General features: G+C 42.2%; 1 protein-coding gene across 2 annotated transcripts in view; it reads left to right on the top strand.

Annotated features, from left to right (window-relative positions):
- Positions 1-15,848, top strand: part of COLQ (collagen-like tail subunit (single strand of homotrimer) of asymmetric acetylcholinesterase) — a 113,488-nt gene that overhangs the window by 67,428 nt on the left and 30,212 nt on the right. For both annotated transcript variants that reach the window (XM_006840013.1, XM_006840014.1), the window contains 8 exons: positions 3,383-3,427; positions 3,753-3,779; positions 5,558-5,629; positions 10,247-10,309; positions 11,232-11,258; positions 11,949-11,993; positions 12,182-12,217; positions 15,375-15,455. In XM_006840013.1, the coding sequence (XP_006840076.1) occupies positions 3,383-3,427; positions 3,753-3,779; positions 5,558-5,629; positions 10,247-10,309; positions 11,232-11,258; positions 11,949-11,993; positions 12,182-12,217; positions 15,375-15,455 (396 nt within the window). The remainder of the gene's footprint in view (positions 1-3,382; positions 3,428-3,752; positions 3,780-5,557; positions 5,630-10,246; positions 10,310-11,231; positions 11,259-11,948; positions 11,994-12,181; positions 12,218-15,374; positions 15,456-15,848) is intronic.

Consider the following 15,848-nt stretch of genomic DNA (forward strand, 5'->3'; position numbering starts at 1 on the left):
AGAATGGAGGTGCGCAGATAGCAAGGGACCAATGAACAGATACCAAAAGAAAATAATGTTCATACCTTTTTCTCAGCGATTCTGCCAGGCGTCTGGTGCCCCTCTGATCCTTCCCTCACCTGGTCTCACCCAAGATGGCAGCTCCTGGAGCAGCCGAGCATCCCGGATTAGAAAGCAATAGAGTTCTTGCTTCTGCCACAAATTCCCCCAGCTGTGAGCCTTCCAACCTTCTAAATATTCCTTTATATGTGGTTCAGAGTTTGGGGACATTCCCCAAACCTGCTTGGTCGGGTATTCTGTGTTACTGTTGGCAGAGCTCCTTTACTGCACTTCCACCCAATCCACCATCTTGTTTGCTCTCTTCAAAGTACTTTTTTGTGGAAAAAAATAATCCCCCCAGGGACAGCATCTCACAAACTGTGGCTCCTCTAGCATCAGAGGGGGCTCCACCAATGAGGATTGACCCTGGGCCTGGGCTCAGGACTTCCATGCAAGAGAGTACAAAGTAGGGGTGCAAGTTCCATAAGTGGGTTCCCCATGCAGGGGCATAGAAATGATGATGTTCCCCTAAGTAAAACCCTCCTGTGACTTCCCTTCACTGAAGACTGAGATCCAAACTCCATACCCTGGATTACAAAGCTGCCCAGGAGGGGACCATGGAGACTGTACCATCTCATGAAACCATCCCTATTATCCACTCCAGGCTCAGTGACCTCCATTCAGGCCTTCAGACACTCAGGCTTGTTGCAGCCATAGGATGTTTGCAGTGTGGTTCCTACTGTTTGGTATGTTCTTCCTCTGATTTTTACCATGGCCAGCTCCTTTTGGTTACTCAAAATCTCACCTCCTTAGGAATGCCATCTTCAGCCACCTAGTCTCCAGTCTCTCTCCATCACAAGCATCTAGTTTAAATCTCTGCACAGTTATCTCGTTCAGTGATAGATACATTTGCTAGTTTCTGGTTTCTGTGGTCTTCCCTTGTGAGAAACGTTGTCGATACCGACAAGCACTCAAGAAATCCAATCTGTACTGATTTTAGTGAGAATGAGGTTTTTATTCGATTTTGCAAAATTGGGCTCGCAAAGAGTTTTATTCCTCTGTCTGGAAAAAAACCCTCCCCCAAGTCCCCCTTTAACGGAAAACAAAGAAGCCCAAAAAGAACCCCGGGAACAAAAGGGGTAAGAAATGGGCCGGGAAACAAAAAGGCAAGAAGTCCAAAACAACAACCGGTTCTGCAGGAGAAAGATGAGGCTTTCTGTTCCTCTAAAGATTTACAGCCTCGGAAACCCTGTACAGTGTCACTATGAGTCAGAACCAACTCCATAGCATATAACCACCACCATCATGGAGTCCTGGTTTGGCACTGTGGGTTAATGTGCCAGACTGCAAAGTCATTTGAACTGCAAGGTCAGTGGTTCAAGTTCACTGGGTTCCAACCCATAGCAACCCCGCATAGGTTTGCTATGAAACCCTATGCGGGGTTGCTATGGGTTGGAACCAACTCCAGGGCACTTCACAACAACAATGGAGTTTACAATGTACCTCCAACACATCACCTACAAGTCCTTACTGGTAGCATTCTCATTTAAAGTTAGTTTCCCTCCTCCCCATGAACTTCCCCTGTTTCCATGATGGGTGTATTCTTATTTTGAAATTTCTAGCTGGTTGAACTAGTCTGTTCTTCTCCCATGTGCTCCTTTCGTTATGCTAGCCTGCTACCCATGAGATTCCCCTTAGTCCTGAAGATGAATCAGCCCAAGACTATTTTCTCACACCCTCAGCATAACGTAAATCCTATGGCAATGACTGGCGACTGTTTGTGTAATTAAAGTTTCATCGTCTATGGCTGCTTGTGTGCTACAAGTGCAGAATTGAGTAGTTTTGACTGAGAACTTGTAGTCAAAAAAGACTAAAATATTTAATATCTGACTCTTTATAGATAAAGTTTGTAGAATGTTTTCTAGTGCTGAACAGAAATTCGTTTTCTCACAGTTCTGGAGGTTAACAGTCCAAATTAGAGCTTTGGCTGTATGAATTTCTGCCTCATTAGTACCAGGCATGGCTTGGTTCTTGGTGATCCTCTCTTCCCCAATATGTGCTCACATCTCTTTATGTCTATGTTGGTGTTGTTAAGTGTTGGTGGAGTCCATTCTGACTCACGGAAATCCTGTATTGGGTTTCTGAGGAGTGGTCCCTTCCCTAGACATAGTGATTCAGTTGGTTTAGGGTGTGGCTGGGGTTTCAGAGTACTTGAAAGATCCCCAGGGGTTCTGCAGCCTGATTTACTGCAGATCATCTGATTTTTGTTATTTGTGTCGACTACAGGTTTGGGGGATGAAGGAGCACCTGGGCATTTTGATGGATTTCCAACCTACTATTCTGGGGGATTTGGAGAACAGCCAACTGAGCAGTTCACAGAACTGAAATCAGCTGCTTTCTGGCTCTGGTTGTGAAAAGTTTTAGTGCAGTGTGTCCTAATGTCCCTAAACTAGGGTCAGCCCTGATCCTGTGGCTGGGCAAGGAGTGAAAACGCACCACTTGCCCACATTCTTTACATTGTAAAAATGAGTAACTTTGCTGCTGAATGAGGAAAGAAGACAGTCATCTGGCACCCAGTTATACCTAAGGTCACAAGGAGTCAGAGCTTACCCGAGGGCAACTAACAACAACCCAAAGATCACTGCCCATGGGTGGTTCAAAAGATTAGCATACTTGACTGCCTCCTAAAAAAATTGGATGTTAGCACCAGTCAGAGGTGCCTTGAAAGAAAGACCTGGCAACCAGCTTCCACAAAATCAACCACTGAAAACTGTGCAGTACAGTTCTATGTACACACATAGGGTCACCATGAACCAGAACCAGCTCTACAGCAGCTGTTTTTCACCCGTAGATCAACCATGAGAGTTTATAAGTGTGCTTCTGTTATGTGTGGAACTTGCCTTCTCTTTTGTCAAGGCCCCAGGGAAGCTTCAGTAAAAGTTGCTGAAAAGATTTGTGAATTGGTAAAACTTCTTGTTTTCAAGCAATGGAATTTCTTCAAGCCTCTTGAGTTGCTTTCACCAAGTATTTGGGTTGTTTCAAGCAACCAAAGGGCTCCAGTGATGAAATGAAAATCACAAAGAGTGATTTTGATGTATGAGCACTGTGACTAGATAGTACTGGAAAGGCAGCTCAGAGAAAACTAGAAGAGGAGGAGGTGCAGAGGGAAGGGGACTGGGCAAGAGCATTGTTCGTGGGGTCCCTGGAGCCCTGCATCTGCGTCTTGCATAAGAGAGCAAGCCAGAGGGCCTAGAGCCTCCTCCACCTGCTCCCACTGTTCCTGTACCCTCACCACCTGATTGGCTTGACTTACACTTTTTTTGTTCTTATCTTGACTGTTTAGGGTCCACCGGGGCTTCCTGGCAAGACAGGACCAAAAGGAGAAAAGGTATGATCTTCCATTTCTTCAATCCATCTCTCCTTGGTCAGTCTGGCCTGTTTTCTGGGGATGCTATTGAGAATTCTATTGTTCAAAGGTTTTCCAGTTGAAATTTCAAAACATGTGCTAATTCTGCCTCAGAGTGAGGATGGGCTCTGGGAAGACTGGGATGCTGCTGCAGGTGGGATTCCACCTGTACATGTTGGCAGGGTATTGTGAGTAGCCAGACAGACCCAGACACACGGTCATGCCAACTGTCAGTCCCACTAAACATTATGCTTCCAGAACTTCTCTTCCAAAGCAATCTGTGCTTATCTGTCGTCTTCTTCCACAGGGGGAGTTTGGCCGACCAGGAAGGAAGGTATGGTACAGATTGTTCTTTCAGCAGCACTTGGGCAGTGTGTTCCATGGGTGTGTATATGCTCCAGGGGGCGGGGGAACCAGAGATGCGCTTAATGCTCCCAGCACCCAATGAGACTACAACGGTTATATTACCATCAGTTAGAAGCTGAACTTTTTCAGCCCACATCTTCTACCAAGAGCCGGAGCCTGCTCTAAAGGCCACCCAGCCCTGTCAAATTTCCCCCGCTTCACACCATCTCTTCCTACTACCCATTAGAGAAACCCCCAAGCCCCAAGCCAGTAACACACATGGTTCACATTGTCTATTTGATTAAACTAGAATAAAGCACCAGAACAGAAATAAACAAATGGCTTTTGCGCTTTGGCCATGCTGAAATTAATTTGCATTCCTTACTTCACAATGGCTCTGAGTGAACCAAACACATGTGATCAGGACTCATTAATGTTAAGAGGGAGTAAACCTCTTTTATCCTCTGTGCTCAGTGGATTCTGGCACTGAAAATCTAGGTCTTGGTGATAGGCATAATTGAAAAATCTTGGCCAAGAAAGATGTTTGTGATTCTAAATATAAATTACATTTTTGGTTTATTTTCTGGTTAAATGCTTTGCTCCAGTGAGTGCACTGCCAATAAGAACCCCAAATAGACCTTTGCAAGATACAGCTCTTTGAGGCACAGATGATTGCAACCATCTCAAATGCTGAGCTGAAGAGGATTCTGGACCAGCCTCCATGCCCAGAGTTAATGGGGGCCATGATGGATTAGTGAAGTATTTTATGGATGTGAGAGGCAAAAATAGAAACCAATACACATGTCAACATTTGTCATCTCTGGTTTTGGGACCTGAGCTGTCCACATTTCTAGCTAAGCTAAATATCAAGTGAGTCAATGAGGTAGAGCTCAACATAGACACCAATGCTAGCTTCCACTCTCTCTTGCAAGGCTAGCTAAACCATTGCTCCTAGTTTAGGTTGTGTTTCCTAGAAACAGAGACAGAGATGGCCTATATTCTGTGCAAGTGAATTAATTATTAAGAGAGCACTCCTAAGAGATACTTATAGGGAAGTGGGAGGAGCTGGGTGAAGCAGGGGAAGGAGCCAGGTAAACGTGGTATCAGGTGAACGTTAGTCTCAGTCTGATCCCTGGGGAAGTTCTGGAGTGTAAATTGCACCACAGAGTTCGCCCCATCTTGAGGCAAGGGAACTAGACTCTGGCTGCAGGCAGAGAAGGAACACCAATTGTTAGCCATTCCCAACTGACCAAGAACGAATTCCATAGTTGTAGGCTACAGAAATAAGCTACTAGTAGCAATGAAGGCAGCCCCCTGTGGGATGAGCACACTGAGCAGGTAACAAAGATCTCAAAGGAGTATCAATAGCACCTGCTACCGCCTGCAAAGCGTAACTATATCCCATTCTAAAGCGTAACTATATCCCATTCTACAGCTCAGCTTTGGGACCCATCGGAATGCAGGGGCCAATTGGTGGAGGTGGTAAAGAGAGAAAACACAAGAAGCCTACAGTCCCTCCCCTACTACTTCCATTTCTTGAATAGATTAAGATTTTGTTTGCTAACCACAATGTGACACTAAGGGCTTTCACTTTTCTTCAACTGACCCAATTGGTCATGTCAAAGCTACCAGTCTCTGGAAGGTGAGGATGAGGGACTTAGGGGCTGTGCTTGGAGTCCTGACACTCCCCTCATGGTCTCAGAGACCAGTCTTACTCCCTTAAAGGAAGAAAACAATTGTCCTGACTTTTGTTCTTGGTCTTTGAAGGGTAGACCTGGCCCCCCAGGTGCTCCGGGCATAGCTGGGCCTGTCGGCTGGCCAGGCCCTGAAGGACCCAGGGTAAGTGTGGCTTATTTGGGGCTCATGGGGTATCCAAACATGAGGGGAGAAGATGGCAGCTCCTGTGGCCCCTGGCACCGAGTTAGTGAAACTCATTTCCTTAAGAGGAGAGGAAGAAAGCAGAAGCTCTGTCACAGGGTTGGGATCTTCCGTTTTGGGTAAATACTCGAGTTCCAGGTTTCTGAATATTCCATTTTTCACTTTGACTGCAAGTCCTGGATCAGTCCAAGGGCTCTACTCCCCTCTTGCACAGCTGACCTGGTTCACCTTTGCCTGAGACTTAGATCACTATTTTTTTTTTTTATATTTTACCTAAAATTACCTAAGAGGGCTTGTATTTGGAAAGCTCTCAGCCTGTCCTGCTAATCTGGCAGTGGGTAGAGGGCTGAGAGGGTGGGTGTTGGCTGACTGGCAAGACTGTAATGCTGCCTTCAGATGGTGGTGGTGATTATGTGCCGTCAAGTTGGTTCTGACTCATAGCGACCCTGTACAGGGTTTCCGAGGCCGTAAATCTTTACGTGAGCAGAAAGCCTCATCTTTTTCCCACAGCACAGCTGGTAGTTTCGAACTGCTGACTTTATGGTTCACAGCCCGATTCATAACTACTACCTTACCAGAGCGAGCACCAAATGTTTATGAAATCCTCTTCCTCAGTCAGATTAGGGACCAAATGCATCCATTGTTTTCGTCCTTCTTTCTGTGGGTCCGAGTAAAGGGTGCAGAGACTGGAACTCAAAAGTCAGGGGATGGGTGTGTCACTATCTGCTCTGATTCACCTATTGGCTATTTTATGAGATAAGGAAACTGTTCCCAGTCCCCTTAGCAAAACTTCCAAGGACTTTTCTTTGAAAAATCTACCTCTAGAGAGCTGAGCTGTCTGATATGGCAGCCACTTACCACATGTGTCTGATGAGCACTTGAAAGGAGGTCAGAACAACTGCGGAACACAGTTCATTTTAATTAATTTATATTTTATCTTTAAAAACTGATTAATTTTAAGGGTGTTTGGAATAATTTCAGTGTGTGAATCTGTTTCTTCAGCTTTAAGTTTTATGAAGTCTAAATAACGACATGTGTTTCCAAAGAAAATTTAGCATTTGATTTTTAAATGCACTTTAAATGTAAAATTGTTTTTGCTGTTAGGTGCTGTTCAGTCAGCTTGGACTCATAGCAACCCCAGGTACAATAGAATAAAACACTGCCCAGTCCTGCACCACCCTTACAATCACTGCCATGTTTGAGTCATTCTTGTAGCCACTGTGGCAACCTGTCTCATTGAGGGTCTTCTTCTTTTTCATTGACCCTGTACTTTACCAAGCATGATGCCTTTCTCGAGGGACTGGTATCTCCTGATGACATGTCCAAAGAACTAGAGATGCACCATCCTCGATTCTATACCTGCTCTTCCTCCAAGACAGATTTGTTCATTCTTTTGGAAGTCTGTGGTATATTCAATATTCTTCACCACCACCATCATTCAAATGCATTGATTCTTCTTCAGTCTTTCGTATCCATTGTTCAGCTTTTGCATGCATCTGAGGCAATTGAAAATACTACATCTTTGTTCAGGTACATCTCAGTCCTTAAAGTACCATCTTTGCTTTTTAACACTTTAGAGAGTCTTTTCTTTTGCAGAAGATTTACCCAAAGCAATATGTAGTTTGATATCTTGACAGCTGCTTCCATAGGCGTTGATTGTGAATCCAAATAAAATGAAATCCTTGGCAACTTCAATCTTTTCTCCATTTATCATGATGTTGCTTATTGGTCCAGTTTTGAGGATTGTTGCTTTTTTCTATAGTCATCAGTAAATGCGTCCAGTCCTCTTCACTTTCAGCAATAAAGATTGTGTCATGTGCATATCACAGGTTGTTAATGAATCAACCTCCAACCTGATGTCATATTCTTCATATAGGTCAATTTCTCAGGTTATTTGCTCAGCATACAGATTGAATAAGTATGCTGAAAGGATACAACCCTGATGCACACCTTTTCTGATTTTAAACTATGCAGTATCCCCTTGTTCTGTTCAAATGACTGCCTTGTGGTCATTGTACAGGGTCCTCATGAACACAACTAAGTGTTTTGGAATTTCCACTCTTCACAATAGTACTAATAATTTCTTTCTTTTCCTCCAGTTCCCATTTGAAATGGAAATGACTACCTGGTATTTATTCCATCATTGTACTTTGCAAACAGATAACTTGTATTCTAGAGTTCACAGGTTCACAGTTGAAATTTTGCCCCAAGATGTTATCCTCAATTTGTTATGATCCACACAGTTAAATGCCTTTGCATACACAGCAAAACACAGGTAAGTGTCTTTCTAGTGTTCTCTGCTTTCAGCCAAAATCCATCTGACATCAGCAATGATAACCCATATTTAATGATTAATTCTCAATCCAGGCTGAATGTTTGGCAGTTCCCTGTTCATGTACTGCTGCAATCATTTTTTGAATTATGAAAATAATTCAAAATTTTCCTGAAAAGGAAAATTCAAATTCAAAATTTTCCTGAAAAGGAAAATTTTAATTGTATGTGATATTAATGATATTATTTGATCATTTCCACATACCATTGGATCATGTTTCTTTGAAATAGGTATAGTTCTTGATCTCTTCCATTTGGTTGGCCAGGTAGCTCTGTCTTCCAAATTTCTTGGCATAGCCAATTGAGTGCTTCCAGCATTGCATGTATTCACTGAAACATTTTAATTGATATTCTGTAAATTCCTGGAGCCTTGTTATATTGTTTTGTTTTGTTTTTTCCAATTCCTCAGTGAGACTTGAACTTCTCCTTCAGTACTATGAGTTTTTATCATATGCTGCCTCCTGAAATGGCTGAATGTTGGCCATTTCCTTTTTGGTACAGTGTCTCTGTATATTCATTCCTTCCATCTTCCCTTGATGCTTCTTGTGTCATTGAATGGTTTGCCCATAGAGTCGTTCTATATACTTGCTTGTTTTCTTTGGTTCTTTTAGCTTGATACATGTCAACAGTACTTCTCTCTTTTGGTTTTCTAACTCCAGGTATTTGCAAATTTCTTTATACTTTACTTTGTCTTCACAAGCCACCTTTTGATGTCTTCTGTTCACCTCTTAAGCAATCACTGTTTCCATTTGTTTTAACTACTCTGTGTTCAAGAACAAGTTCCAGAGTTTCTTCTGACATCCATTTGAATCTTTGTCCCCCTGTCTGGTTAATGACCTTTTCCTTTGCTTTTGTATGATTTCTTCGATGTCATGCCACAACTCGTCTGTTCTTTGGCCATTAGTGTTCAATGCATCAAATATGTTCTTGGCATGGTCTCCAAATTCAAATGGGATATATTCAAGGTCATGCTGTGAATACAGTGAACTTGTTTTAATTTTCTTCAGCTTCAACTTGAAGTTGCATGTGAGCAACACAGTTGATCCCTAGCCTAGTTCTGGCTTACAATATTGAGTTTCTCCACTGCTTCTTTTGATTTGATCCCTATGTATTCCGCTCAGCAAAGTCCGTGTGTATAGTCCTGGTTTATGTTGTTTAAAAAAGGTATTTGCAATGAGTAAGTTGTTGATCTTGCGAAATTCAATCGTGTATTTTCCTGCATCATTTTTATCACTAAGACCATATTTTCAAACTGCTGATCCTTTTTTGTTTTCTATTTTCAAATTCCAACCACCAAGTACTTCAGTGCATCTTGATTACATGTCTGATCAATTTCAAACTGAATAAGTTGGCAAAAATGTTCAGTTTCTTCATCTTTGGCATTAGTGGTTACTGCATAAATTTGAAGTATATTAGTATTAACTGGTCTTCCCTGTGGTGTATGAATAGTTTCCTCTTACTAACAGTATCATGAGGATTCCTGGTATGGCGCTGTAGAATAAGCACTAGAATCCAAGGTTGGTTTGAAATTTAAGGTTGTTGGTTCAAACACATCAGCTACTCCACAGAAACCTATATAGGGTCACTATGAATCGGAACTGACTTGACAGAACTTAACAACAACTGTATTATAATTTAGGATATATCTTGAAATGTTCTTTTTGATGCTAAATGTGATGCCATTTTTCTTTAATTTGTCATACCTAGAATAGTAAATCTTATGTTTCTCCCATTCCTCATGGTCAATACAAGTCCATTTCAGCTCACTAATGCCTAGGATATTGATCTTCAAGCGTTCCATTTCATTTTTGCCAACTTCCAATTTTCCTTCTTTCATACTGAGTGCATTCCACATTCTGTTTACCACCCACCTGTTCCATGAGACAAAGGCTTACAGTTAGGAGACTCTGTAGGTCAGTTCTTCTCTGCCTTACAGGGTTGCTATGAGTCAGAATCAACTTGACAACACCAATAACAGTGAGCAGTTAGATTGTAGAGCTGCTTTGCTCTACATTTACATTTTTCAAATGTTAGTTGAATTTTTTATTTCATCTTCAATACCAAAATAAAATATGGCCTATGGAGTCTTGGGACCTGGGAATGAGCAAGGGGAATTTGAGGGGCTTCAGATTCTCAAGTCACCCTGATGCCCCTTGTTGTCCACAGCTTGCCACTAATGCTCCTGGTTCAGTTTCTCCAAGCAATGTCACTGTTGGTCCTTTTTTTCTCTCCCTCCTAATCCTGCAGGGTGAAAAAGGAGACCTGGGTATGATGGGCTTGCCAGGGTCAAGAGGACCAATGGGCTCCAAGGTCAGTCTGCTGGTCCAGGTGCTCTGTTTCGCTAAATGGCTGCTGTCTGCAAAGATGAGGACTGGGTGGGTCTGCCTTCCGGGGCTAGGGAATGGTTCCGAGATTGGAGATCTGGTGCTAGTGTATCTGCCTTGGGGAATGGTGTAAGGAATGCCGTTCTTGTGGCTCCTGTGGGCAGTGAGGGTCAAGCCTCTGCACAACAAAGCAGGTAGAAACCTTTGTCTAGACCTTTAGGGTTGTTGGAGTCCTGGTGTGGCACTGTGGGTTAATGCACTGGACTGCAAGGTCAGTTTGAACCACAAGGTTGGTGGTTCAAGCTCACCAGTCACTCCTCGGAAACCCTTTACAGGGTCAATATAGGTCAACTTGACAACACTTCATAACAACAACAACATAGGGTTACTATCTGAGTCAGAATGGACTCAACAGCAGTGGTGGTGGTTATGTGCTGTGGAGTCAGTTCGGACTCATAGCAACCCTGTACAGTATTTCTGAGGCTGTGCATCTTTACAGGAGCAGAAAGCCTCATCTTTCTACTATGGAACAGCTGGTAGTTTCAAACTAATGACCTTGTGGTTCGCAGCCCAATTCGTAACCACTACGCTACCAGAGCTCAACAGCAGTAGGTTGGATATTTTTCAGGGATGAAAAGCAACATTCTTTTTAGGCCTGATTTGAACGTAACCTTCTGGGACACCTTTGTATTAGAGACACACCTTTAGACTATGTTGGACACCTTTGTATTACAGATACACCTTTAGACTGTTGGATACCTTTGTATTAGAGATACACCTTTAGACTATGTTGGACACCTTTGTATTAGAGATATATCTTTAGACTATGTTATGGAATTCTTTTCACTCTTGAATAAAGTCCAAAAACCCTACAGGGATGACTGTAAATGGCTTCTTCTTTCTTTTAGGGGTACCCTGGATCCAGAGGGGAAAAGGTTAGTACTTGCTCCTGATGGCTTCCCAGAGCCTGGTCTTGGCTGTGAACTCTGGTCAGTGATGAGTAGAAGAGAGGATAGACCCAGGTTTCTATTTAGCCAGAGACTGTAGCATCCATTCCTAAGTGTCCCCCTGTCCTTCATCAGTGAGCAGGAACAGTAGTGAGATGCCTCCTGAAGCAGGGAGGAAAGGGTGCCTTCAATAGGGGGAGGTGTTTTTCCAAGTGAAGATAGAGACCCCTTACATAGCAGATGAACAAATGAATGTTTTGATAGGGAGAGAATGAGCACATTTTGCATGGGGCTGCTGGAAGAAGATAGTGGATGTGTGTCTTTAGACCAAGTTTCCATCATACAGCCTTCTCATCTTTCAAAACACAGACACTTTCCCTGATGTCTCAGAGACAAAACCAGCAGCTGGAACCAGGGGACAAATTGTCTATAGGATGAAAGAGAACCTGGGACCTAGAATTTTCTGTGAGTTGTCTTTTCTTAAAGCAGTAGGTCTTTGAGGTTCAAACAGAAGATAGATCTCAAAGCATTCTCTCCCTGGGCAAGTCATCTGGCATCTCTGAACCTGTTCTCTTGCTTTAAAATAAGTGTGTTGGCTTGGGGTACTTTTCAACTTGCTTGTAAACATGATCCAGTCCTCCCACCACCCACTGACTCTGTCCTATGGTTTCCTCCTAGGGATCAAGAGGTGAAAGGGGTGCCTTGGGTCCCAAAGGAGAAAAGGTAATGGCCATTTATAGAAATGACTAACTACATGGAAGTGGGGACCCCTCAGCCACTGCCTTCTTATGGACTGACAGGCTGACTGACTAACAGGGCTTCATTCTGAAAACAGCTGACCAAGTTCTCCCACAACCTTTTCAAACAGGCAGCTACTGAGATGGTCACTGTGTCTGTTATTCTTTTCACAGGGTTTCCCGGGATTCCCTGGAATGTTGGGACAGAAAGTAAGTCCCTGGAAGTAGTGAAATGAGTCTCAGTGTGTTATCTGGCCCTCCAAGCACAACAAAAAGAATTCTGCCTCAATGTTTATGAAGCAGGGAAAGTGGGTTTACTGTGAAACGTTTGGGTTTGAAGTAGGAGCACGTTCGTACACACATTGATGAGAAGGTGGCAGGTGGTTCTGAGATCTTCCTGTCTTCCAGCTCAATGGGAGGGAAAGGCCCGTCTTTGCTTTTCCTTTCTCTTGGAGTTCTTGGCTGATACAAACAGTTAAGCACCTGACTATAACCCAAAAGATGGATTGTTCAAATCCACCAAAGTCACCTTGAAAGAAAGACCTGGTGATCTGTTTCCAAAAGGCCTTAAAAATCCTACAGAGCAAGCACCATTCTATTCTCCACACATGGGGTCTCCATGAATCAAAATCAGTTCAATGGCAACTGATTTTAGAATTCGTAAAGTATTATGACTCAGTGCGTCCCCAAGCACACAAAATCATTTTAGCTGGTTGACCGCAAACGTATTTAAAAACTTTTGCTAGTTAATTTTGTTGTTGTTGTTAAATAATTAAACAGTTAATGTAATTATATGCCTGAGACAAGACTAAATAAAAAAGGAATCAATTTCAGTTGATTCAAAGACAAAATATTTAGCAAATAACAATGGACTAATTTATAAAGAAAAAATTATGAAGGTTACAACTGTCTGACAGATTTGGGGGAATTTACTAGTCCCTGTGTGGTACTCTAGGATAAATACTGGACAGTTAACCACAAGGTTCAAACCCACCAGCTGCCCCTCAGGGTCGCTATGAGTCAGAACTGACTGGATGGCACTTAACAACAACAACTTACAGTTAGGGTCTGGGAGGAAAACGGGGGAGGGCTGAGAGAAGTGTCAGACTAAAGAGAGCAAACGAGATAAACTAATTCAACATCATAATGTTGGTTCCTCATGCTATAAAGCATCAACACTGTAAATAATATTTTAACCTAGGCCTCCAGATACAATGTTTTCTAACCATGCAAATGGGATGTCTTATTGGGATGTTTTAATTATTTTTAAAGTTCTCCTTAAAGTTTTATTTCCCCAACTTGAATAAGTAATTTTTTATCTGATCCTTGGCAGGCAGAACATATTTAAATAATCTTAATCATCTTCTACTAATTTACCATGGTTTATCACGATCTTAATCTACACCAAATGGGGTACAGGGTTAAAGAATATAGATTCACAAATTAAAGAACATTCAAAGAGGAAAAAAAAAAACCTTTACTTAAAAAGGTTTACACTGGGTTTTCATTTGGTGTGACAGTGGACTTCAAAGGGTAATAAATTCCTGTAAAATTAAATATGACAGATTCTCTGGGCTCTGTACCATCTATTAGACTTGCCTCTAAAGAGTCTTCTTTCCCATTCATGGGAGGCTGTTTTAAGACAGAGCTGATATGATAACCATAATTAGGTCTTAGGAGAGAAATTAGATCAAGAAATTACTGGCTGCTTCTAGTTGGTGAAGGGAAGGGCTACACTTCCCTTCTGACAATTTAAAAAAACAAAACAAAAAAACCCATTTAATATGTTTATGCCATTTTCTTTCATCTAAACAAGACCCCCATCATACCCCCTACAACTTTCTCCCCAAATAACCAAGGGAAAGCTATACAAACATGTCCACGGCCATGTAGAATTTATGCTATCCTCTCATGTTTTCTCGCTGTCTAGAATGCTGAAGGACAGGACACGTTGGAAAGGAATCATAAATTTAAGGATAATTCTTAGTGAGACAAGACTTTGATGGCTTGGGTAGGGACAGATAATCTCAAAACTTTATGCTTGGTGTTCCCTGGAATTTTCCACCATGTTCTGCCTCTCCCCTCTGACCTCCATGTGAAAAGCTGGCTGGGTATTCAGTGTGCTCTCCATGGCTGGGGCAGCTCTTGTGCACAGCTGTTGACAGAAACACTCAGAGTTGTTGTTGTTGTCTATCTGATCTTGCTAGCAATGCATTCTTGGTTTTAAGGGAGTTATTGGTATATGAATGATGAGCTCTGTGGGTTTGTGACCCAAAGAAAGAGCAAGTTGAACTGGAATACTAGAAGAAGGTAGGGAAGAAGGAGAGAAACTAAAATGAAGACATAGGTTTCTCAAAGGGTTGGTCTTAAATTATGAATTATGCAATTAGGGCATTTGGTTCTAATCATTCAAAATGTTGTTGTTAAGTGTCGCTCAGTCAGTTCCAACTTTACAGTGGTCCTGTGTGGGTTTTCCCAGGATCAGTTGGTGGGTTTAAACTGCAGATCTTAGTGGTTAGCAGTCCAGTGTTTATCCTACAGCACCACACAAAGGGTTCAAAATAGGACCTTTTCATTAGGAATCTTGCTTAAATTACTTTCTATGTCTTTTACAGTAGTTATGTTGTGTATCTGAAATCTGATTGGGAAATTTCTACACACAAAAAAAGTGTTTTGATCTAATTCAAATAGATGTAAGTTGATACTCAAACCAGGTTTTTTTTACTGAAGAATGGAGAAATATATAATTCTAAATAATTAAACCCAAACCAAAGCTATAGAATCGTTTACAACTCAAAGCAACACCGGGTTGGATTTCCAAGTCTATAAATCTTTACATCAGCAGAAAGCCCCATCTTTATCCTGAGGAGCAACTGGAGGATTTGAACAGCTGACTTTGCAGTGCTCATCCTATTAAGCAGAAGCTTGTAAGATGATCTTTGTCAAAACTATGACAAATCACTCAAAAACCCACACGTTGGAATTTGTCCTTAAAACAAAAAACAAAGCATTTCAACAAAAAGAAAAAATGTTTCCTCAGATGGTCACCTAAGATTGAAGCACACACACCTTCCACTTTCACTATTCCAAATGGTCCAATCTGTCCACCAAAACATGTGCTGCCCAGCAGCCTTCTCTTTCAGGGATACCTTCTCCTAGCCTGACTCTTCCTTGAACAACTGTCTACCCTTCACGTGACCTCATCACTCTTTCCACCTTTTGGAAAAGATTTGGAATGATCAAGTAGACCACTTTCTTGATTAATGACTGGGTAGAACTGAATAGTCATGGGATCCCTCAACATCACATGTTGTTGCTATTAATTAAGACATACACATATCTTAATTCCTCTCTTTCTTCTTTCCAGGGTGAAATGGGTCCAAAGGGTGAGCCTGGGATAGCAGGACACCGGGGCCCTACAGGAAGACCAGGAAAAAGAGGAAAGCAGGTAAGGACTGCAGACCTAAGGTCAGAATCTCTTAACCTAGGGTTCTGGAGAGAGGCTGGCAACTGGGGTTAATCTGAGATACTCCATAGGCCCAAACTGAAGAGATGCCTGGGCCGGTAGACTAGGGAAGCACCATTCCAAGATCTGCTGGCTTTTCTAGACTAATAACCATAGTTTCAGGAAGATGGGATAGGATGCTCCATTCAAACTGTGTCTAATGCCAGAAGCAAGAGTGGGTCTTTGGTTTGTAAGAACGAGTCTATTTTCACAAAGTTATTGGGAATAGAAGCCAGATCTGATCATTTACTCAGAAAATCTACTTTTACCTCAATGTCCTAGATACAAATGGAGTTTTAGAAAACAGCCCAGGTATTTCTCTGACATTGAAGGGTC

This window comes from Chrysochloris asiatica, unplaced genomic scaffold, assembly GCF_000296735.1.
Source record: "Chrysochloris asiatica unplaced genomic scaffold, ChrAsi1.0 scaffold00028, whole genome shotgun sequence".
In the NCBI taxonomy this organism is placed as follows: Eukaryota; Metazoa; Chordata; class Mammalia; order Afrosoricida; family Chrysochloridae; genus Chrysochloris; species Chrysochloris asiatica.